This window comes from Blennius ocellaris (genome assembly GCF_963422515.1).
Source record: "Blennius ocellaris genome assembly, chromosome: 13".
Classification (NCBI taxonomy): Eukaryota; Metazoa; Chordata; class Actinopteri; order Blenniiformes; family Blenniidae; genus Blennius; species Blennius ocellaris.
Genome location: NC_137662.1, coordinates 9,645,571 through 9,670,934, shown reverse-complemented (window position 1 = coordinate 9,670,934; position 25,364 = coordinate 9,645,571). Strand labels below are relative to the sequence as shown.

The 25,364-nt window shown below is 39.6% G+C and overlaps 1 protein-coding gene across 1 annotated transcript in view; it reads right to left on the bottom strand.

The window, feature by feature from the left end:
- wdr11 (WD repeat domain 11) overlaps positions 1-25,020 on the bottom strand; it is a 62,477-nt gene extending 37,457 nt beyond the window's left edge. The window contains exons 1-10 of the mRNA XM_080508003.1: positions 24,851-25,020; positions 22,603-22,714; positions 19,288-19,441; positions 18,890-19,063; positions 18,514-18,715; positions 12,031-12,196; positions 8,469-8,571; positions 7,681-7,879; positions 6,257-6,357; positions 898-1,074 (exon numbers count right to left, since the gene is read on the bottom strand). Coding sequence (XP_080364129.1) covers positions 898-1,074; positions 6,257-6,357; positions 7,681-7,879; positions 8,469-8,571; positions 12,031-12,196; positions 18,514-18,715; positions 18,890-19,063; positions 19,288-19,441; positions 22,603-22,714; positions 24,851-24,936 — 1,474 coding nt within the window. The 5' untranslated portion in view covers positions 24,937-25,020. The remainder of the gene's footprint in view (positions 1-897; positions 1,075-6,256; positions 6,358-7,680; positions 7,880-8,468; positions 8,572-12,030; positions 12,197-18,513; positions 18,716-18,889; positions 19,064-19,287; positions 19,442-22,602; positions 22,715-24,850) is intronic.
- Between the last annotated feature and the right edge of the window lie 344 nt (positions 25,021-25,364).

The window sequence follows — 25,364 nt, the reverse complement described above, 5'->3', positions numbered from 1 at the left end:
GCAGCAAATCAATGTACTTAGGGATTTAGACATGGTGAAGATAAATTGTTGAAGTTCAAACTTAGAATGAGAACGAAGACAAAAACTGTATTTCAGTGATCTTGAATGTGGTATATTGGTTGATGCCAATAGGGGCCTTGCAGTTCAGTTGTGTGCGTGTGTGTGTGCGCATATGCGTGTGTGTGTGACCAATAACGTGAACCACTTTGGAGGCTGCTAAAGCAGAGAAAAGGGGCTATATAAATAAAAACCTGTGCAATCTAAGTGACTGCAAATCTCTTGTCAAAAGAGCCTTGTTGATGCCAATGATTGGAGAACACTGGCTAGACATCAAACAGCCTCTTGTTATAACCAAGGCACACAGAAGAAGATATCTGAGCACCCGTCCAACACGTTGAACCTTAAGCTGAAGAGTTGCAGCGGCAGATTGCAACACTGGATGGACGACACTCCTGTCAGCTAACGAAAGGAAATCAAAGCTATAGTTCTCACAGTCATCAAAACTGGAAAATATTAGATTAAAAAAAAGGTAGACAGCACTTGTGTTTTTTGTTTGTTTGTTTGTTTATCAATGTTGAATCATATTAAAAGACTTCAACAAGTGTTTCTCAAAACTTTAAATGCAATCAGAAACCACTACCAGAGAATGTAATAGCTGCAAGTCAGAAACTGACAAAGGACACTGTTGTGGTACGCTGACAGCACAATTATCTTCTTGACATGGACGTGTTGAATAAAGTAAAAGTCCAGGCTTAAGTGAGCTCAATAACGTATAATAGAGTTTGTTGACCAATCTATTTAACACATGACATGTTTTACTGGCAATCGTTTAAACGGTTTTGCGAACATCATTCGTGTAGTCACCGAATATTCAGCTGATAGTGCATCATTACTTACCGACAGCCAGGAGGGGCTGGTAGTGGTTGATATTTTTGGTCGTAAGAGGTGGACACATGCGAATGGCAAAAGGCGGCAGAGGCAGACCAGAGAGCAGGCCAGTCAGTAGGAACTTCAACTGGACCTCATGCTGGTTGGACAACGGTGGAAGAACTTCACCAGCAATCAAAGTCTGACCTGGAGATTGGAGAGGGGAAAAAAAACCAGCACAGAAAGGTTTAATCACTCAGAGACTTCAACACTTTTTCACTCTGCACAGAACAAATCTAAGATATTAAATCAGTAATTACTCAATAACCAACCGGCCAAAATCAACAACGTTGTGCTCTGTAGATGAGCAACACAAGAGAAATTTAGAACAGTAGGTTTCTGTCTCCAGCGTAGTGCCAGAACGAGGAATAGCTCCCAGCCACAACTGAAACCAGGGCTTTACGTTCTAATATTTCAAGAGAAAGTGCTGGCATTTAACATGTTCTCAAAATTCTGAACAGCACAATGGTGCGACAGAGATATAGCAGTCATTTTTCATCCTTTTTAGTCTTGGTTGTACCAGTTGGCCTCGCTTTAACCATTTAACGAGAAAGTCAGCCAAAGGTCTTTCTCCATCCTGGCAGGCAACCAGACTTTTAAATGTGACACTGATGTTTTTCCACACACAGGAAACCATGAGCCCTGAAGCTCACTTTACTAATAATCAGGCATATTGCTGACCTGACTTGTTCATGTGCTTTGAAAAGTTTGATTAATTCAGCCTATATTCTGCTTTATTCTGTTCAGGGGAACAGGGGGCTGAAAATGATCCAAGGAAGGTGAAGACAGGTTACACCTTCGACAGGTCTTATGAGCTTATGAAGATACCGGACAATGCCACTTGTGTGTTTCTAAGTCTGCATTTTAAACTCATTTGTAAAACGCTTTTATATTTTTAGATTAAATTCAATAACTTTGGGCTTATTCTGAAAAGAACCATAAAAAGTACAAGTAGTCTTGTTGTGTGGAAATACACTGATCAACCATTACATCACAATCAGCTATGAGTGAGGTGAGTAACCCTCATTATGTCTCCATCATGGCATCTGTTTGTGGGCGGAATATATTACACAAGCAAATACATATTCTGTCTCTTAAGGTGTTGTAGTAGAAACAAGATAAGTGTACAGATTTGAGCAAGTTTGAAGGCTATGCCATTGCATCTCCATTACGCACTGGTCTGCAGTGAGCAGTATTTATCAGCAGTTGTGATCCAATGACAGGGGGCTGAGCAACCAAAGCTTGTTCATGCATTTGCTCCCATCGAGGCCCCACTTTGAAACTTACAAAACGTAAAGGATCTCCTGCTAATACCTTGGAGTCGAACACAACAGCATTCTCTATTGAGGTTTAGTGAGGTTCTAGGAGATGTCTTGGAGGAGACAAAGTGAGGCAGTATGTTAGAACGTTATGGCTGACCATATAGTATCATATACATGCTAAATTGTTTATGCGTGGTATTGCAGCCTAGGACAAAGTGTCTATTTCAGAAAAAATATTTAATATAAAACCACATGTGGTCGAACTTGCAATTGAATTCCTCTAGTTGCCTTTTAGCATTAAAATGTATTCAATTATATCTCTTATGTTTGCAAAACGAGGCAGTGAACAGAATTATAAACACTGGATGATGCTAATCTATTTCATTTTAAGAAAAGTGTGCAGGTGAGAACTCAAATCATCAAGCATGTGAGTAACTTTTCGTTTTGGTGCAAAATATTCAATGGTGAATAATTCACATTTTTCTGTCATTTATTCATTAATCTTCTGGCGTGCCTCAAGTTTTTAATCAAAGCGGTGGGTTTGTACTGCTTGTCCATTTGGCAGTTTTTCCATTTGCTGAGGGGCAGCCAACTCATCCTTTATAGTATTAATTTATTATATTTCAGGTGTCTGACAGCCGTTTAAACATTAATAGTGCACCCGTTGTGATTTACTTTTAGAAAAGGACCACATAGATTGGATCATTTAGGTGAGGCAAGATTAATTCATGTAAAATAAATTAATCTAGTCTCTGCAGTTCAGAATAGACAACACGTGTGTGAATGTGAGAGAAGCAGGTGGATGGGTAAATATGCAAGAAGTACTGTAAAGAGAGAGATGAACAATGAATTTAAGTACCTACAGTGTTCAAAACAAGTAGAGACGACAGGCAGGGTGGAGTGACAAGTCCCAAGACAGATGTGTGGGATAAAGAAAGAATCTAGTGTTAAGAGGCAGTAGAGACTGGATAAAATGTAGCACTGTTTAAAGGACAGTGACAGTGGCAGAGATGACGGATGAAAAAGACAGCTAAGGTTGAGCAGCTTCAGCATAAAACTAGAGAGGCAAGGTTGAGATGGCTGTTGACATGTGTCGAGGAGTGATAGCGGGTGCATTGGAAAAATAAAGGGGGTGTTTAAAATGGAGGAGAAAAGAAAGTCCTGAGAGAAGGTTTATGGATGTTGTGAAGGAAGATGTGGAGATGGTTAGTGTAACAGTAGAGGAAGGAGATATAGTGAGAAGGAAGCAGATGATGCCCTGTGGCAACCCCTGAAGGAGGCAGCATAAACACAAAGATGATGATTCATTTATGTTGGATAAGATGAGTGACTTGCCTTGACACCAGTTTAATTGAAGTACATAATGTCAATGAGGGAGAATAATGTATTAACAAGGTTGCACATAACTGCTTATGCAGATAGGCATGCGCAGCAAAAATCAATAACATCTAACATCAAGTAGGTCACTGCAGCAAATTTGTCTAATGGGGCAATGACAACAACTATCTTGTGTGCAACTGTGTGAACAACTGATAATACAGAGTGATTGAAGAAACAACTGAAATTAAGCAGCAACTTTACCATTTTGCCATCTACAATGAAGCAGCAGAAAGATCAATTCTGCAGATGGAAAATAGTGAAATGTGGTGAAGATATACTGCCCGCCTTCACAAGGAGAAGCAGATTAATTGTGTTTCTTGAAAGAGTTGAGTCTTATTTTGTTTGAGGAGCATGATCAGAGCTAAACACTTGGGGTCCCTCATCTTCCGACGCTGAAAATATTCCTCTGATGAAGCAGATTAATAAAGTGCATATCACGCAAGTGAAGCAGGAACACGGATAATAGTATAGCATTGTCATGGCAATGTCCGAAACCTATGGCAACTACTGATGGTGGAATACTGCCTTCAGCATATCGTAACGTTCTCTGGTCAAGCTGCTGCAGTTTCATTTGCAAAGCAGATAAAATAATTGGCTGCTTCAGAAATTGTGTGATAATGAGATTCCCTACATCATGCATACTGTCACAAGCAATAAGCATTGACCTGCAGCATGTGTGTACAGAATATTTCCATTGTGTTCGGGACAACATGCTTGGTATTTTGAAACATTTAAAAGACAACACCTATTGCACTCAGCTTGATGTTGAAGGTCAACACAGGAAACTCAATGTTTCTAATGATGATGACCAAGAAATTCTTACTCAACATAGTGAATTGAAAAGTTTTAAATCCGATAAGATCGAGTCATCAGCCACGTTCTTGTGTCAAATTTTCCTCAGGAAATTCAAAATCTCCACAATTTTGGAAGCACTAAACTGTTCTCAAGAAATATGAAGCCATGGATCTTGACAAAGCAGGAATAGCATCCCCTTCCAATAAGACCTGGCCTGTACAATTAATACAAGCCATCCATACACACACAGACAAACACTGACAGGATAAGACTCTCACATATCAACATAATAAAAAGTACAGAGATCATCTGTAACACACTTCTCTCTCATATCTGATGCACATTCACCTGTCAAAGAAAACCACAGACACATTTGACCCAAAGCAGCTGATCTCCAGATGGAGTCATCTCATAGGAGGCTCAACCAGACACAGAGACTTGAATCTGCAACACTTCCATCATTCATCCAGAAAGCTGATAAAAGACAGTGAAGGAGACACCAAGGGGGACTGACCATGTGAACCTCTGTGTACTAAGTTGTTTTCACTTTGTTCCAACAACAGAAAGTCACACATTGTAAAACCAGTTTTAATTCTATAAATAATCACCTTGACTAAGATATGTTGACTGCTTGGTACAGTTTAATGGTCATCACTTTCACATAAAGTTAATAACTACACTTCTATATGCCAATCATCTCTTTGCATATTTACTGCAGGAGTTACAGCAACCATTAAGTTATAAATAGCATTCTCTTAAAAAAGTATTTCCTTCTTTTAATTGATGCCCCAATGGAAGCCTTCTCCACATTGTAAATGTAATGCATTTCTAAATGAGTGTCATTGCAGCTTGGAGTTTGAATACAGTTGGGATAAAATTTCAAACAACCGAATATAAAAAAACAACAACATCAAAAATACATGCAATGGGTAACCACACAAGGTTTTGTTGGCAGCAGTTGTCGCCTGGAGCTATGACGTGTGTATTTGTGTTTCAGGATACACGTTTGAAAACAGGCTTCTTTTTAAGAAATTTAGTAACCTGCATCTTGGAACTTTAGTCAGTAAGTGTCTGACTGCTCCAGCTCCAGGCAGTAGTTGACTCCAATCTGCGTCATTGTATGTGAGGTGAACACACAGCAAATAAAAATAACAAACTCCCACCCTCGGCAATTCAACGACTGCTGCTGCTCCACCCGTCTACGGCTCTCAGTTCATTGCAAGTTTAATGCTTCGTAAATAATACTGACAAATGTTGAAAACAGAAGAAAAATAAGAACCTCATTATCATCATATGAACAGACTTCGTTCGGTGTTTCTCTGTTAAAAGCACCAAGAAATGACTGTGCTGTATTGGTGCTGTATAAATAAAGTTGAGTTGAGTTGAATCGAGACTCTTCATCTTATAGGTATTGCTTTTTTGGAATCAACAGGGAAGCCATTGAAAAGAACAGTACAACACAATGAGAGAAAATCATGAGCTGAAAAAGAATAGGATAGAAAATGTGAAATAAAGAAAGGGCCAAGCACCCCTGGGAAACTTTTTGCGGAGCTGCTCAGACTGGGGAATAATGTTGTCCTGAGTTGCATGCGCATGAGAAACCAGCAGTCACACATGAAAGCAGAAAGTGAAGGGGAGGCCCTGGGCTTGCACAACTCAGAGGTACATTAAAAGTTATGAGAAGACCTGGTGCACACAAACACACAAACAAACACATGCACACAAACAGAAGTCTCTCTCCTTCTTTCTTTTGTGTTTTTCAAAGAGTTTTCACATATCCATGTCATCCTTCTCCAGCTAAAGTGAGAAAACTGGCAATAAGAGAAGATACGCATGACATTTTGTCTTTGAAGCACAAAGCTGTGTTGACATGGCAATGCACATGGTCATACCTATCATGCTGTTGAGACAGAGATCCTGAATCTTCTTTTGGTTTGGACCCAGTGGAGCTCCACAGAAGGATATGGGGGAGTAGAGCGGCGACAGACCCGAACTGACATAAGAGAGGAGAGAGAATATCAATATGAAGCAAGGTGTATAATGTGTGCACAAACACCAAATAAATACAAATTTAGAAAGCAAAGGTGCATCATATAAGCTGTACCGATTCATCATTCTGATTGTACTGCTCATTAAAAAACGGACTGTTCTCTACCATGCGGCCTACCCTCAGTCACAACTTTGTTAAATATTGCAAAATGTAAAACGAAAACCTTTGATAAAGTGTCAGTCGGCAAGACACTGGACAGACTGCCTCTGCATCTCAGGTCAACTGGAAGAGTTGAAACATTTCAACATAATGACAGAACAAAGCTTACTCTTTCTGCTTGGTATTAATGCAAATAAGTACAAATGAAGAAAAAATTTAATAGATAAATGAAAAAGATACATACAAAGAAATCTTAATAATCTATTTTAGATTAAAGAGTAGCTTTATTTTCAATTCCTGCCTTATGTCATCACTTGTTCATACTTTACGCCTCATTTTCATATTAATACAATTCAGTGATTATATTTACATGTTAAATTGGTTTCCTTGGTCATTGTAATATTGATTTATTTTGTATGAGTACCTATTCTATTTATATTACTATGTTGTAATTGCATCTGTATAAATTACACAAATGAATTATTTATTATGGAAATTGGGTTCAATCATGAAGAAGTTTGAAAAGACTTGAATATGACCTTAAATAGAAATAATTTTGAGACAGATTAACAGATCAGGTTACCATGACAACACCACCACGATGCATTTGCAATGTAAGTAGCTCAAACCCAACAGTACAAAACATAGATTTTAATTAGAAAGATTCAAAAGTTCCAGATATTAATTCCAATCAAAAAGATCACTTGTTTGATCCTCGTAAAATGTAAAGATATTTGTGAAAATAAAATGTGTCACTTACTGTGGAAATGGAAAACAGGAGAGCCCTCAACTGTTGAACATGGCATATTTCTCTCTCCTGCCTAAATTAGTTTGCTCACAGGCAAATTGAAAGTCACACGGGAAGGCAACTTAAGAGCGAAATGCAAAACTGCCTCCCCGCCAGGAGCAGCAGCAGCAGAGGACTCCATCAAAGAGAAGCAGGGCTCATCAACAACAGCCAAACTCTCTGCACCCCCCCCCCCCCCACCTGCACCAGTCATTTAGAGGACTACATTTAGGTTAAAGGATTATGAAGTTTAAAGCCAGTTTAAGGCACCTAAAAAAGCAGTCACATTTTATAGCATTACCACTTCCTGCCATAACATCCCAGAAAAACGTCAACATAACTTTGTTGAAATATTTGGGTTCGTGTGTGTGCAGAGTTACCTGGGGTTGACGGTAGCTTTGCCAGCATGGGCTTTGAGCTCCCACAGCATGACACGCCCGTCACTGACCATCAGCCCGGCGTCGTTTTCATTGACGGGACAGATGACCATCCGATACGGCCGCACTGTCTTGGTGATGCGGATGGCGTCACACTGAGATCTTAGGTCATACACGAGCTCCTGAGTGCTCTGTTCTGGATCTGACGGCAGATAAGAACAAAAAGGGATGTACTTAAGGTAAAGTAGGTAACGTTATCACTAGGTAAAATAAAGAAGTATAATGCCTGAGATGATACTGCCAGTAAAGACAATAGATGGAGGAAGAAACAGAAGAGTAGATGACTGTGAAAGAAAGTGCAATTAAAATACCAAGCGACAGCTTTTTGCAAGTGTGAAAGAAAGAAATTGAGAAAAAAAATAGAAAGGTGTAAAACATTTAAGAAGATTAAAAAAAAAAAAGATTTAAAAAATGAGTTGGTGAGCAACACGAGAGAAAATGTCAAGAAAAAGATAAAGGAGTGCAGACAGACGAAAGGAAGAGGTAGCACAGAGACAAAGTGAAAAAGGGAGATGCAGCGAGGCAGTGGACTCTTATTGGCCTGGCAGGCTAATCCAAAGATAAATGAGACGGTAAGAGGCTAAATGCCCACTGGAGCGTAAAGGGAGGATTCAGGCTCTGAGTGCAGGATTGTTTTGGCTGAATAGGTGATATCTGGGGGATGGGACGGCAAGTGAGTACAGTACAGCTGACACGCTGTACATGACCACTGCTGCGAGGTGGTTTCCTACCTGCTGCTTCCTCTGGAGCGACAGTGGAGCGACAAACACGCAGGGTGATACAACCATTCTCATGGAGGCAGTAGAGGGCGTCCCGCTGAGCGCAGGGAATCACCTAACAGCAAAGGAAGTGAGAAGACGAGTTGATGATGAGTGTGCATGTTCCAATATCTTCATCAAACCGTTTCCTACAGAGTCTGAGGCTCAACATGTTACCGTGCAGATCTGCATGTTATTTGACTCCAACAAAGATGGAAGCAAAAAAATAATCATACACTTTTTTTGTGAGCAATATGTTGTGTTTTGCCATTTAAAGAACAAATTGTGCATTTCACTTGACAACGGGCTGTTCATCTATAAATAGTAAAAATAATAAAGTTGGCTGCTAGTTTCTTACTGTCTCTCACTGATGTGCTCAAGCTTGTCAAATTATTCCAGGTGTCCTTGCTGTTGTGGCAGGTGAAAGCTCTTTTCAAAGAGCTCAGATTGACTTTATGCGAGGGCTCATTGAAGGCAACCTTTTCTTACATGCTTCAGTACTGCTGGAGGTGGCATGTTTTTCAGTTCAAAGAAACAAGACCTTCACCTTAAAGCCAGTTTTCGCACACATTTAAATCTCTCTTGGTAATTCTCAAATTCCATCAATCTTTTCAAAAGCTCAATACTGGCAGAAGCAGCAAAGTTTAGCCCCACAGCATGACAATACATTTTAACCTTGTTGTACAGAAAGCAGCCTGATCGTTTCTGTTTGAGCCTGAAATAACCATAGACTGCAAACTCAAAGAACTGTACTTTGACCCAATATTACTAAGGAATATTGTTGTGAAGATAGATAAAACCAAAAAGTCTCTCATATATTTCAAAAAATAAGTTAAGTGTACCTTTTATGTAAATGCGTTCATAGGCACAAGAAGCCTTATATATTCAAAATAGCAGTAGTCAAACATCACTAACCAGATTAATTACAATTTTTTCAGGTGAAAAAAAGATTTACTAGCTTCTTTCCTTGCTCACTCACCATGCGCAACTATTACATGTCACTAGAATTTGCCTCTCTCCGAGTTTGTGCCCTTTGTCTCTTTATTTTGGATAGAGGGAATATTTCTTTCCCTCTATCCCCTCACCCTAATGAATAGCAGAAAGCTGCTCTTGAAATGGATGATTCACAGCATTCAACCTGCATGTCACACGTGTAACCTGAGCTTGTTAGTACCATCAAAAACACAAAGTTAGTCATCTTGCGAATGTGGGAAGAAGCCATAATGGATTGTACCTTTTTTTTGGTTAATCAAGTAGTAAAAGCGTTAACCCAAACAAGACTCTTCAACTTGCTTTATTGGCTGGTTTGGTCTCGTACAAAAGAATGTGATGATACCACTTAATGTCATTCACACTTTATTGAAAATTAACATTTTATGTTTACATTAATATATATATATTACTATAGGTGGAATTGGATGTGCAGTAGATTAACTGGTGTCGCCTATATGTACCTGATGGTAACTGCAATTTGTGCATGTGCCAATCTGGACAGGGGTGCATCTACACTCCTGCTTGGACCGTTGCGAAGCGACATCATCAGTCATGTAAATTGGTTGTGTGACAAGCACTTTGTAACACTTAGAGAAGGAAGGCGTTGGCCGGACAGAGCCTGGGCGGCTGAGTAATGCCTCTCTGCTTCTACAGTTGGTGACTTCAGAACTCACACCTTGACTGCAAAGGTGTGCTCTCCACCTTTTGGGTTGTTAAACAATGGACACATTTATTAAAATAAGATCACTGACAACTCAGGGAAAGTGAGATTTATGGAAGAGCATTACACTACACAGCAGAGTGCAATTTCACACATGTAGGACACATCATCACCCCAATGCAGAAATAAACCGAGGAACAATAAACTGGACCATAGCTGTACGTTCAGGCATGACATTCAAGGAGACTGATTCAAATGGCACAATACATAAAAGCCATCACAGAAATAAACAATGAGATATTCTTTGAAAAATGTACTTTTTCCCCCCAAGAAAGAATGAGCGAAAGCTTAATGAATGGAGCAAATTGAGAAGAGTTTTTGTTTCATTACAGGCACTGCAGCAGTGACAAATCCTCTCTATAATACCCCAACAGCCTTCATCAATTTCCAATTAGAAATCCTGCCACTAAGAGAAGGGAATTGGCACCTAAAGGTCAACCTTGTCACTGTGGGTGAATACAGAGGAGGATCAGAAGTCAGGCCATGTGGGAGGCTGGAGAGATTTTTCTGCTGTAGTTAAGGACTACATGGCACCACCGTGCACTTGTCACACCTTAATGAGGTGTGCACTGAGAGAGAAAGGAAGAAAAGTAGAGAAGTTTATCACTGGAGGCAGGTGGAATTGGCTTCCTAGCAGAATAATGCATTTCAAGAAAGATTTGGGTAAAGTTTTTTTTTCCAGTGATGCAATACAAGTAGGAACTGTGCACTGGGATCAGTTGAAAGGAGAAGATGGTGATACAGGGCCCATCGGAGAGTAAAAATGCACATTCAGGCTGTCATTCATCTTACCGAGACCAATGCAAATATTCAGCAAATTGTCTTTGCATTTCACTTCCAAGTGCACAGCAGTAATCCATCAGTGCATCCCAGGAGAGAACAACCCAAGAGCTCACAGAATTATGACTCTAAAAACTAAATGTAGCTAGAAAATGAAAGCATTTGCCCCCTAAAAAGTAAAATCTATATAGGTTCACAAATTCTTCATATTGAGGTTTACTAAGATTTGCATTATAGTGACGAGTTATACCAAAGCTGGTACATTAATATTTCACATGCTCAAAGATGCAATGTAAAAATTAGGTTATTTCAAATAACACGATGACATTTTGCCACATTATTTGTTCTTACACTCGCATTTCACTAGTGGTGCTAGTTTCAAAGTAGAAAACCGAATATATTCGCAATCAGCCAAAGTTAACATCAGTTGATGATCTTAGAAAAACCGTGTTGAGTGAGTTCCTAATAATTCCCATGAATTAAGTCTTTAAAAAAAAGCCTAATTACACACTCCTGTCATGAACAAAAATGCTTTCGGCACAGGTCAGTGTGCAGGACTTCGCTCCATTAACGGCGTATAGCAAAGACATTTTTTGTCTAAGTCAGGAGTCAAACCCGAGCCGCCTGCATCAAAGCCAAAAACATCCCGACTGGACTTGCACTGCGCAACAAAGGTTTTTATCGCCTCACTCGGTTTCATTTTGTCAATACAACTTTTGGCCCGAGTGGCGGTTCCTTTCCATTCTGTTATGAGTGTGTGCAAGAAATGTAACAGGTGGAAGTGGAGCGAAACGAATGCTGCAGGGCAGGTGAGAGGACGCCAGCGGTCCTGCATTGCCACAGTTAATCGCCCAACAAAATGTATAAAAAATAGCAGGGAAGAAACGCGAAGTCAAGCGAAAGTACAAAGGTAAAGATATAAAGAGTAAATGTCACACTTATGTGAGAATTATTCCAAAAACTAGGGAAAACAATGGGATCATAAGTATTAGTCTAGTATCAATCAGGATGTTGCTTCAATACGAAGACTTGCTGTCTCACCTGGATGAAGGGCACCCCAGAACGCTCGATAGCCACCACACCAACTGTCTGGCTGAGCTCCAGGTCCAGGATTAAAATCTCTCTGGGATAAAGCAGCAGCATGTGGTTCCTCTTGGACGGCAGGTAAGACAGCTGCAGACAGTCGTTCAGGGTCACTGCCTCCGCACTGGAGCATCAGAAAGCAGGAAACATTTTAGTATTGAGAAAATTAAGTTAAAGCCAGTGTCAGCTTTTTAGCTGCTCGGATAAAAAAAAAAAAAAAAAAAATCATGCAGGTGCAAGGAATGGTTTAACACATCAAGACATCATTTCAAGATTGCAATCATTGTCATCTGTGAGCGAAGGACAGCAGCCAAACCTGCTATGATGTTTGTTTGGAGACTGCGGCATAGTCTCAAAGACAAGACACTAAGCTGGAGGCCGTAGACGTGAATATGCTGACATTTTCATGGGGTGTAACCAAGATTAAGAGGACTGAAAATTAACAGATCAAAGGGACAGCTCAGGTCGAGTAGTTTTAGAGACGAAGACAAGAGAGGCCAGGCTGAGGCAGTTTGGAAATGTGCTGAGGACAGATAGTGGATAATTGGACGGAGAGTGTTGGATATGGGACTGAAGGGGCAGGAGGAAGAGAAATAGGAGACCTCAGAGGAGATGGGTGGTGTAACAGTAAAAGAGGTATGGTATATGGTATATGGTGGGATAGAAGCAGATGATCCACTATGGTGCCTCCATCTGAGAGCAGCAGAATCACAAAGACAAAACTTCACATGTTGAACATAAAACTTGTTTGTGAAGGTAAAATGTACAAAGCTGAAAAATGAAATAACAGGATGCCCCACCAGCCGGCAGCAAATTTAGAGATATGAGTTGCTGCAATAACCACAAAATATGCAAATGAAATGAGCAAGCGTGATCTGCACCAACGTGGTGAAAGATTCTAAAGTCCTAAAACAAGTTTATTAATAAAACTCTCTTTTCTGAGACCATCTTCATATTTATTCATGTTTTTCCACGCAGAAGGCTGAATGAAATAGTTATAACTGTTGTGGTCTTCATGAGTCGCAGGGAATTGAGGAGAACTTAAAAGTGAATTGGGTTTGTTGATGAAAAGCTGACGCGCAGTGGAGCAGCGGTTTGCGATCCACGTGCCTGGCAGCAAAAATGTCTCTAGTCATTGGAGTGAAGTTTGCATTTTCTTCCAGTGCATGTTTGTTTTTCTCCAGGTATTCTGGTTTTAATTCATTCCAAACATTGCCCATAGGTGTGAATGTGGGTATGCGGGCGGTACACTATTGTCCTGCCCAGAATTCCTGAATTCAACAGTAGTCAGATGGAATTAGCTCCAGCCTGAAACCACAAATATAGAAAATGGGTGGATGAAGAGCTGATGAATTAGTCATAACTGTTGTGGTCTTTGTGACTCTCAGGGAAATAAAGGGAAACATAAAAGCTACGTTGGCTGATTGATGGAAGACTGATAAATTAAGCCTCATTTTTATGAATATTTCTGGGAGTTCCACATTGTTATGCAAAGCTTGTATTTGGTGAGATATCTTTCATGTACACACAGATTAATGACAAATATAATTATTCACAACAGCAGTCAGGTTTGGTTTGTCCGTATGACAACAAAGGAGCCACAAACACTGAGCCAGAGACAATAGAGGGCGGATTTTCTCTGAATCTACGAGCAGGTCAATGGCCGTAACTCATTCCTACAGCTTCTTTTCTGGAGGTTACAATAAGATCACATAAAAGGAGATGAACTTTACAACACAATGGAGATCATTATCATCTGGAGAAAGCATAGCAGATAAAAAATAAAACAGACTCAATAGGTGAAGCTTTAGGGGTTGAAGAGCTAAATTACAGTGCTCCCAGCTTATTGAAGTCTGGTGAGGAGGAGATGGGAGCTAAATGACTCAGCTACCAAAGGGGAAAACATCACAGTGAAATGGTCTGCATCTCTGATGCAAGAAAACAAGGCAACAAATCTTGTGAGAAAAAGATGGGGGGAAAGAGCAAAGGAGAATAAAAAGTACAAGACCTTCATTGACTTCAAAATATTCAGCTGTCCAATTGCCAAAATATCACACACTCCACACATTTGATGTGAATAAGACGTAAGACCAGCCAGTGTTCCACACACATACATACATTGCAGCATGCGCACACAGAAAGACTGCAGCTGAAGAACTCCTCAGCTTCTGTTTCTCAGTTATTGCAATAAGCCTCCTACGGAGAAGACACAGTGTTTTGACATTAAATAGCCACTGTGGCTTGAACCCATCACTGGTAGACAATACAGAATACATTCACACAACTTCTTACTGCTGGAAAGTGTTTCATAATTGATGAATTTCCTTTGGATTGTCACATACACAGAGGATATATTTTGGATTGCACTTGCCCCTCCAGCAATAGCTGAACAGAAGATAATACTAATACATAAAAGTTTGAATTCTTCAAACTTAGAATGTCAGTTAACTTCAAACTGAGGAAAATATTTCATTATGTCGGCTTAACATTTCTGTAATTAAATCAAGTTATAAATGCACTATGCCTCAAGGATTTAAGTGTAAATATTATACCACTTATTTATAATTATTTACTTTTTGTTGATATGTTTTAAAAAGTTGTCTTTAGGGTGTTACTTTTACATAACTGTCCAAAAAACACAGAATTTTTTTTTTTTTTTAATGAATGTATATACTGTATAGCTATGGCTGGATTTTTATTGTATTCTCTGCCAATTGGAAATCCAATAATTGCATGTATTGATTGTATCTGTAGCATCCTCACAACCACAGGGGAGTCACAGGGTGTGGCATATGTCCTCTGTGAATATGAAACTTCTCTTTTCACTTAGTCCAAACTACATTAGGTGCCCTGGAGGTGTGGCAGACCACCAACTCACAGTCTAGCGCACACGATAGCTTTAGTTATTAAGGCTTTCATAACAAAGAGTATCTATACTGACAAAGCTTCTTGGTAACAGATCTGAGCTGAGTCTAAAGAAAGACATCTTGGGAATTGAATACATGTACATAAATAAATATATGATTTCATTAAGCAAACAAGTCGTCGTCTCTGGAAGACCCACACAGTCCCCATGGCGGTCACAGCTCCGGTCATACACTCCAGTATGAGTCACGAACTGATCCTACAAGAGTTGGGATGAACCATGACGTCTTGGGAGATAGACGTTGGTCCCAGAATGTGGAGATAAGGGGTTGTGAATGGTTGCAAAATTTCATCTTGAAATCTCTTTGCAGTCGAGATTGCCTCTGATGACAACTGGCCTAATTTTCCCAGGGAAGAAGATTCCATCATCACACTGCCTTTTAACAAAAAGATGGTTCTCGATGCCCACATTTTCATTCTCTGTGTACAGCACTTTGTGTAACTGTAGTCATTTTTAAAGGAGTACAAGAATCAATAGCAACAGCATAGAAAAGATATTTGGCATTTGGGAAATTTTCCATTGGTGCAACCCACATACTGATCTCTGGACCTCATCCCACAAATGCCTATTTCCTACATATGTGACCCCTTTTAAAAGGAAAATAAACTGTGGTATAAAACTGCTGCCAAGAAGTATTGTTACAACATAATCCATAAAAAGGCAAAAATAATTTCTTCCAGTGTGTTTTGTGGGTAGTTTTTGTTTTGTTTTGTTTGTTTTTGCTGCAATCAGGATTTGAACCCAGGTCACTCACACACACGCGCAAGGTAAAAATCTCAAGTGTTTAAGTAATAACTTGTATATTTGAACAGGACAATTTAGTTGACACATTTTACAAGTTTTGGGATGATGAAAGGCAGTGAAGACATAACAGAGCCTCATGTTTGCATTCAAAAAAATGAATTATTATATAAGAAGTCAGAGCAAAGTTGAAACTACCTTTACTACTATTACATTTCAATTTGATTAATGAACCAATGGGCAAAGTTGACACAACACTTGTTAGTCCTATTTTGACACAAGACTTTTTCCTGCTGGAACAAATTAAAAGTGGGCAGCAGTACGAAAACAAACAACTCTAAGCTTGAGAGTTTGGGGGGGTTTTTTTGACAAAAGTTTTGTCAGGGAATCAAGAGTGAATCAGCCAGCTGACCAACTTTGTGATCAACATGGTATCACAAAAGAACCTCAATTGTTCACTGACTCTTAGAAAATATAGAATTCACTCGCTTTCTTCCTGTGTATTTTGGGAGCAAATTACAAGTTCAAAAGTTTTTGTTGCAACCAAAAATAAAGCATTGAACTTCCATTTGCCATGACAACGTGGACGTCAGGAAATCACACAGGAGTCATATGTTAGGAGCTGTAAGTGTAATTATTTGTGTCATAATTGTTATTTTCTTATTATATGATAGTCATATGTATCCATTCGAAGTTGACAAAAAGGTTGTTAGCAGGTGTGTGCATTTATTTAGTTACAGCTGTTTTCCCCATCACCTCAACAAAAAGGAACAAATCTGTGGATGCCTCATGAGACATGGCTGCGTTTGACCCAGTGCTGCATTCACTACTTTTCTGATAACCGCCTGATGAAGCACACTCCCGTTTAAAACCCACATCTATCAACTGCTGGCAGACAGAGCCAAGGAGGCGAGATACTGTAACAGCGAACATGATGAACACCCAAAACGGACACACAGACAAAGGCACACTGAAAGAATAAAGCATTTTCAGGAGCAATTACACACATCGTGGAAGGTGAGGAAGTGAGGCGTCACATGCCAATAGAAGATACATGGACCGAATTGGACAGGATGTGAAAGGAGGAGAGCAGGAGAGAGAATAAAGGAGACTAAGAGCAATAGAGTGTTTGTTATTAGAGTCGATTGGAGGGGGTGGACAGAAAGAAAAGGATGCTGCTGCTATAAATAATCCTGTTTGACAGTCAAAACCACTCATTCAGACAGCTGCCATCACACCAAACAAGTCTTTGGTTCCTCATCTGTTGAAACTTTTTCTGAAGTATTGTGTTATATAATTTCACAAGTTTGTCACTAAACTGCATTAAATCAGATTAGTCGCTTTTGCTTGCGTTGTCAAGAAAAAAATAAAAATAAAATACAGCAAATCTGTCAAGTCTTTTCTTCCAGGAAACAGAGGTCCATCAGCTCAAAGCTTCTAAAAGTGTTTTACCTCTTGAAAGACACATCCATGATACGCTTTTTGATTTCGACATTGGTGGTCCATGACTACATTGAACAAAGCTCACCCAACATGACTTAATAAAGGCAACATCATATACTAGTCTCTGTATGCTGCTTCATGCGGATCCTTTGTCAGGCTGTGCTGCTATTAGCTCTGCTTCAGCTCGGCTTTTGTGGAGGAGCTCCAATAACAATCAGCCTGTAGTTTCAAATCTAGCCTGCCAGATGACATCATTTAGATGATTCTTTTATGCAGTGAAATGAAGGAGCTTTCAGGAAACAGTAAAAAAAAAATAAAATAAAAAAAAAAGCACTCCCCTCATAAAGATAATTTCTATTCCATGTACTGATGACAAGAGGCAAAAATATTAAGTGTCCTATTGAATGATTTAGCAACTTTCATTCTTTTTGGGGCGGTTCTGTCTCTTTCTGTGCCCATTCTCTTTTTAAATGCAGGTGTCCATTTGTCAGTGTCAGTGTGGTAAATTCAGTCATAAACCACGGAGAATATTTCCAGGAGAAGCAACGTCAAATGACAAAACTGTTCAGACAAGAGACATGGAGGTTCCGGCGATGGACTAATAGATAAAGTTGCTCTTCACAAACTGCCATTTAAGCCCCAGTAGTGGATGAATAATTACTGGATAATAAAAGGACATTATTTGAGACTATGGAGAACTCTTTAACTTTTGAGGCTCGGATTAATAAATGTGTGGTGTTGAGAGTTGTATGTGATAACTGCACTCAAGTTTAGCCATCTGCTTTTTGATGTCAGTTTTCCTTCAGAATGACTGTTATGTGCATGATAATAGTAACTCAGAAAGTTACCGTCTGGGAAATTCCTTTTCTTCTCTTTCAAAATGTTCCACTTCCCAAGATGCCAGGCTTGAGGTCGTTCAGTGATATTTAAATTATAAAACTTTCCCGCTTCAATGTCACTCTTGCACATCCCACTTCTTTTGATATTGATTTCTCAAGAATGATGTCTGGCAGAGGGAGTGATAATAAATTGTCCTGACTCTGAACCAACTTCAAAGGCGAAGAAAGTCAACGTTGACTCGAGAGAACAAACAACTTTTCTTATTAACCAAGGGAAAACATGATCCCAACTCTCTCACTGATCACAGCCTGGTACAGGTGTGCTTGACGGTTGTGCTTTATATCAGCGATACATGAGATACTTGAACAATACTTTTTAAACATATTATTACACTTTAAAAACAGGACAGAGTTTATTGCACCTGTTGTGAACTCATCCAGAAAAATTCTGTTCTGAAAACATCCAGAGATGATTAGGGAAGTGACTCTTACGTGGGTTTCTCGTTGGTGATGAGCACTTTGACCTTGTTGAGGGCCTTCTTGGCGCCAGTCGGTGCCGGGGTGGCAGCCGGCGCAGGTTTGGTGTGTGCTGGGCTCGCGTGAGGGCTGGCAATGTAGACTTTCTTGCCTGCGCTGCCTGGTGGCTTGGAATGGGAGAAATCTGTGATAAAGACTATTCCCTCGCTGGTCAACACTGGCAAGAAAGAGAAATGAAAGGACTTATTATAGAATCAGGGACTGTGTTGCATCATGTCACAAAAACTTGATGTTAGCAAAGTAAGATATAAGCCATGATTCACTGGTTGCAATAACAGAATACCAAATGTATAAAATATATTTGGGTGCACTGAATTGATTGTTCACCTACATGCCATGTTCGAGGAATCAAAAGGGTCAAAAGAAAAGGAGAGGATATTTTCAGCGTAGCTCTTCTTCCACAGCTTGGTGCCGGTGTCGCCGTTCCACAGGACGATGTAGTTAGGAGGATGGACGGCTAACAAGAGATCCCGAGACGCATCCTGATTCCACAACCACTCCAAGTCTGACAGAAAGAGAACCAGACAGAGGATGAGATGGGAATTAGGAGGACGGAGGTGTGATGTGCATCAGCTGGAGTGGCAGTAACAGCGTCTTAATGAAAACAAATGGCCGACACTAGAGCAACTGCTTCATATTTCTTGTCGGCAGTTTGGGGTAATGTCTTCTTCCTGCAGCAAGCTGGCAAACACAGTGAGCCCAGTGGTTGGTTGCTCAACTACTTCTTACCTTGGATCGGTTTGGAATGCTCCTGGATCTCACAGTGGGCGGTGCCGCTGACCACATCCCACACTATGATCTTCCCCGACGCGTCTCCTGAGGCTAACCGCAGACAGTAGGGCGAACTGATGTTGTGGTAGTAATTTTCCCTGGACCACTTCACCTGCCAAGAGACAACATTAGCTAAGCACATGGCTGATTGATTGTGGAAACCCAGCATGACAACTGGCACCAGTTCATCAAAAAGCCAACCAAAAAAGATGACAATATTATATATATATATATTTTTTTTTTTTTTACCAGCATGCTCTTTAATGTGGCCATTTCGCTTTTTATTTCTTGGTGTGATTCAGAAAGCTTTCTTGTGTCAAGCTCGGTGATGAGGACTGTCTCGCTGCTGTGGCGCTTTATAAGATTAAAATGTGCTTCAGAGTGAGGAATGAAAGCCTTGGATTGAGCCCTGGTCCCGATAATCACTCTAGAATTTATTGTTCATTATTTACCTTCACACACAGACACACACAATGTGATTCTCTGTCATTGCAGCAGCAACCTTTATCAGTGTCGCTGTAGCTGGCTTTACACAGTGAAGCGGGAAGTCACAAAGAAGAAAACAACTACTCAAGGTCACACAATGAAAGTACACATAAATATTACTCCATCAGCAGACGTGTGTAGATATTTCACGCGAAATGCAGTAGAAGATTTAGTGATAACTGACACAAAGATGCAAATGATTAAAAGAGCTCGGACTTAATCACACAAAAATTGCATACATAATACATAATGGTGTGAATATAAGACAACACTGATTAGTCTCTTCCTGTTACAAGAACAAAAACTGTTCTGATACCAGTGGGCTGTCAATCACATAATATTGTTTGCCACAGCTGCAGAACAAAGATTATAAGACGATTTCTCCTTTTTACAAGGCTCATACTTGGGATTTGTATTAACACAGATACACACATGTGCAAATACACTTAACAGTGCAACTTTGCTGCACTTCAGAAATGTCTCATGGTTGCATACGGTTTTATACAGTCTCTAGTGTCCTTAGACTTTTCCTCATGACATCCCCCCTGACTCCTCCTGCTCCTGTGGAGGAGCTTCTGAAAAGCAATGTCCAGCACCTGTCGCTGGCTTTTCATCTTTAAAGTATGATTACTGAGTCCGTGTTTATTACACACACCTGACATTTGACTGGCTCAGTCATGCATGACCCGATCGCATCGTAAAAACCCACTTTGTAATCGGTGGTTTTCTTTTCTTTGGAAAAACCTTTCAAATTATAACCTTGTTAAAAAAAAAAGGCCAATTAAACAAATTTAAACATCATGGATATCAAAGTTGAGTAAGAACCGGGTCTCTACATCTCTGAAGTCCTACTGGTTTGTGTCTTATCCAGTACCGGTCAAAGTTTTAGAAAGTCCCAATTTTTCCAGTTATTTATTGCAATTCAAGTCATTTAAGTCCAACAAATAGTGTGAAATGGTATAAAGATAGTGGACAATCAGTGGTTAATAAAAAGGTGAGGAAAACAATGTTGAACCAATTCAGACTTTTCCCCAAAAAAGGCCTTTTTCAGGGAGGAAGAAATCTGTAAACAATGTAAAGCTGTTCTGTAGCAATGGAGGACTTGGAATTCCTACAGGTGTTCCAACTTTATAGATATACTCAGAAAAGATTGTTAATGTATGTAAGATCTCTGGGCAGACTGGTTTAAAGTCTGTGAAGCAAAGTCAAAGCGATATCAGTCAATTAATTATAGATGTAACAACTTTTGGAGCTTATTTCTCATTCTGCTAATTTATGTATTAAAAAAAGCTTCTCATAATATAATTACTCCATATTCAGAAATGGTTGTCATTCCCTGTGAAATGAGTACTAACTTGTCATTTATTCCACTGAGGAAGTTGTCATTAATCACTCAAAAAGAAAGACAAGACTGTTAATGAGCCAGATTCATCCTAAAGCAGGCAATTCTCCTCTATTTTCTGTGGTCTGTTTTCAAATTTGTCCAACAAAGAACATAACAAACATCCATACCAACATGACAGAAAAGTAAAAAAGGAAAGGAAAAAAATATTTAATCAGATTACATCTGAACACAACACATAAATTGCTTCACATCCTGAGTCGCAATCACACACAGAGACACACACACTTCAACATATGGACAGATGGGGGATCAAACCTACAACCTTCTGAAAATACACCCTAACAAGATAAATACAACCTGCTGCAAATATTGAATAGGCAAAAACAACATGGATGAGGAAAAATAGAATCAATGCCAGGACAGCAGGAGCCAATAAATGATGGAAATAATTTTTCTTAATGTTCAAGTGTGATTGTTAATAAGCCACCACTTCAGCCGCCTGATCCATCTGTTATGTTTACATGAAGTAAATTCTTTAGATGCTCAGAATGAATGAATAGTGATATAATGACAGTGATAGTCTCCTCTCGAGGCGTCTCGACTAACCTGTTAATGTGTTTTAAAAATAAGGTTTTAAGAGGAAAAACATTCCGAGAATCACTAAAAATGTACAACTTTGTAATCTAAAGAAAGCCAGATGATGTGCAGCATACATTTTCCCTTTTCCAAAACGTGTTCTTTCAATATGAAGAAAAAAGTTATTAGTTGACTTGCTGCAGTTCTTTGGCTATCATTTTGTTCCATTCAAAAGTTACTATTGCCAAACTTCTCACATAAAATAAAGAATATTATTGGCATCAAGATGATGTTTTGCAAATTAAACCAAATAGAGCAATTGTGTTCCCAGGCGATTGGCATCACAGAAACATTATTTACCAGAATTATAAGTATTCGTTGTGCGCACGCACGCACACACACACACCCACACACACACCCGCACACACACACGCACACACACACGCACACACACACACGCACACACACACACGCACACACACACACGCACACACACACACACACACACACACGCGCACGCTCTGCAGCAGGTGCTCTGCTAATCGAGCTACCAACATTATGCTACGTGGCACAAAAATGCAATAGATATTTTCAGACTGGACTTAGTCGTTCGCTTGGCGCTATGAGAAACCAGCGATGGTGAAGACAAGGAGCAAGGCTTTCATTTAGAGTCCCAGATTTTTACAGCAAATTCACAGTGTTGCCAATTCAATCATGTATTTTATCAGTGTAAAATACATGTGTCATGATTAGTAACAGTGTGGCATTCTAAAGTCATCACAGATTTGAGGAAATTATGACTTTCCTCAACAATGATTGACCCTGGAGACAGAGATTTGATAAATTAAAGCAAATGAAAAACTTACCCTGACTACGATTGCTTTGTGTTTCTCTAGCACCTGGATGGTCTGGGATGTTTTGGGATCGATTATGAGAATGCTGGAGTGACAGCCCTGAGCAATAAGCCCCTGCCAACCCCTGCAAGGCATGACAGAAATACAGAACAATGATAAATACAAAGGTTATTGGTAAACCACACTTCATAGAACAGCATCATACACAAGGAAAAAACTGAAAACGGACACGTAAACAAAAATAAAAAGCAGAAGAGTCATCAGCTTGATGAAAGAAAGTTAAAAGAAAATGTCAAACCAATAGTGTGAAAAGCAAAATTTTGCTTTGAAACACAAGGACGGCACCAGCACTGAATGCAAGTTAAATGAGAGGAAGAGGATGTAACAGTCAAAGCATAAGTAGCAACAGGGAGCTTCTGTGAGAAAACGTATGTCTTTTACCTCCACAAAGTAGGAAATAAATGTTTCCAAGTGGTAGTCTCAATAATTGACAATGATTTGCATACGGTCATGGGTCTTGAAAACTGTGACTGCATAACAATTTCAAATATCTAACCTATTGTCTTTCAGCAAGTGTGATTGCAGAGGTGGCTGGAATACCACATCGCTCCATTATAAGCTCAAACTGTTCTGTGCAGTCTTAAATTTTCAGCTAATGAGTCCCAAAGAAATGGACTGCTTCAGTAAGACTGACTGACTGAAAAAAGACTCAAGTTTAGGGAACACTTGCATGCAGTTTCCTGACTTTACGTACCACTGCTCCACTTCCTCTTTATCTTTCTTTATTATGACTACTACATGAACCTTTTTTCTGTGTGTTTAACTGCAACGATTGGTGGTATTATGGGATGACTGAGGTGGTGTATGAAGTGTTGATGCATATATTTGTGGGAGTTAATTTATGAGGCCACAGGTGTAATACGTTTGGTGATGCATGGGTCAGACTGAGATTAGACACTTTTTAAATCGCACACTTGAGCACATCATCAGTTGGCCTTTGTGACTGATGACTGAATAACTTTTGTCACTAAATTGTTAGAATTTTTGGACGGGAGCCATATGGAGAGCAGCAAAAACAGGATCATCTGCCACATCCAGCAGAGTGGCTAATAATAGTTGAGGATAGATGCTTATATAACTTTGAAGCCACCAAATAATTATCATGTAACCAAAGATGAAATATACAGTCACTGATATTGGTGGAGGCAAGTGAACACTTGTCAGGATGCTTGCTCATGTTCAACACATGAAACCTGGAGAAGGCTCATACATTGCTGTGGCTTACCAAGACTACTCCCACTTACTCAAACATCAATTAAATATGAACTACCTGTTTAAACCTTTTACACAGGCAAACAGGACATGAGCCTAGACTATACCAGCAGCATCATCTCAATGGAAAACCATATGTCACATCCCCCTGCAATTGATTCTTAAACAAATGTTCACACATTTGCTTCTCTGAATCATGCCTTTATTTATTTGTATTTTTTCTGCTTGCACATAAACCAAACTAAGAACAAAATGATATTTAAAGTGCAGGGATAAAGTAGGCCTTGTAAGAATGATTTAAAGGAGGCCTGTCAAGTCATTTTCAAACTCTGTCAACTCATTTTCAAAACCCACCCATTTGTCTTCTACATCCACTTTATCCAAGTTATGCTCACACAGAATGGAGCCTATCTCAGCTGATATCTATAGGCAATAGCAGGATACTCCGTGATACATTCACAGCTACAGAAAATCATCCATATCGTTGCATTGTGAGTAAATGTTTTTTAGGTCAGTGTATTTGCAAGCAATAAACACCATCACAATGCCACCTTTTACACACGAGTAACTAAAAACCACATAAGAGCTTCATGAACGGGAGCATCTTGTAATCTTGTGTCTTCTGCCCTTGACTAGAATGTAAACACACGAGGTCACCAGGTTTCATCATCCCCCAGGTTTTGCTGAATTTAAGTCACGTTATTGTCACGCTTCATGCAGCATTACAGAGGAAAACAGAGGCTGAGGAATCCATCAGGCCCAGTAAAATGTCACATAATCACATGACACACATGACAGCCTGCAGGTTTAATCTTTCTGCAGAGGAAAATCAACAGTATCAGCAGCACATAACACTGCCATCTTTCTAACACACAACAGATGTTACATCCACAACGGGAACGTGTTCAGTGACATATTTCATTCATTTTCTTTGAATTAATTAGCTTCAACGAGCTAAACATGCTAGCGGCAGAGATACACTACTCACCAATCCACTGCGGTTTTGTTTTGCAGGTTGAGGGTGCCAGTCAGCGTCCGAGCCGCGAGCTTGATGTTGACAGTGTAAGGAATCATTCTTGTTCCTAAATGTTTGCGCTACATCAACATTTATTGACGAACAGCAGGTTTACAGCAGTTAGCTTCTCGGCAGCGGCTCTGTTGTCAATTCTAACAGGAAGTGAAATGGTGCTTCGCAATAGCACGCCGTGTAGCAAAACATGTCATCCTGTCATGGTTCCACTGTAAGGCTCTTTTACGTCCAGTGACATATATATATATATATATATATATATATATATATATATATATATATATATATATATATATATATATATATATATATATATTTATACCCGAGCTTGGAATAGAAGCAGGGAAGTCTTTTCCATAATTTTTTCTTTTCATTGAGGGTGGACAGGCTGGAGCCTGGACTCCAACCCAGCAGTGTTATCAGAGTGAGGTGAGGAAGTTCACCACAACATCACCTCATATTGAGAATGTCG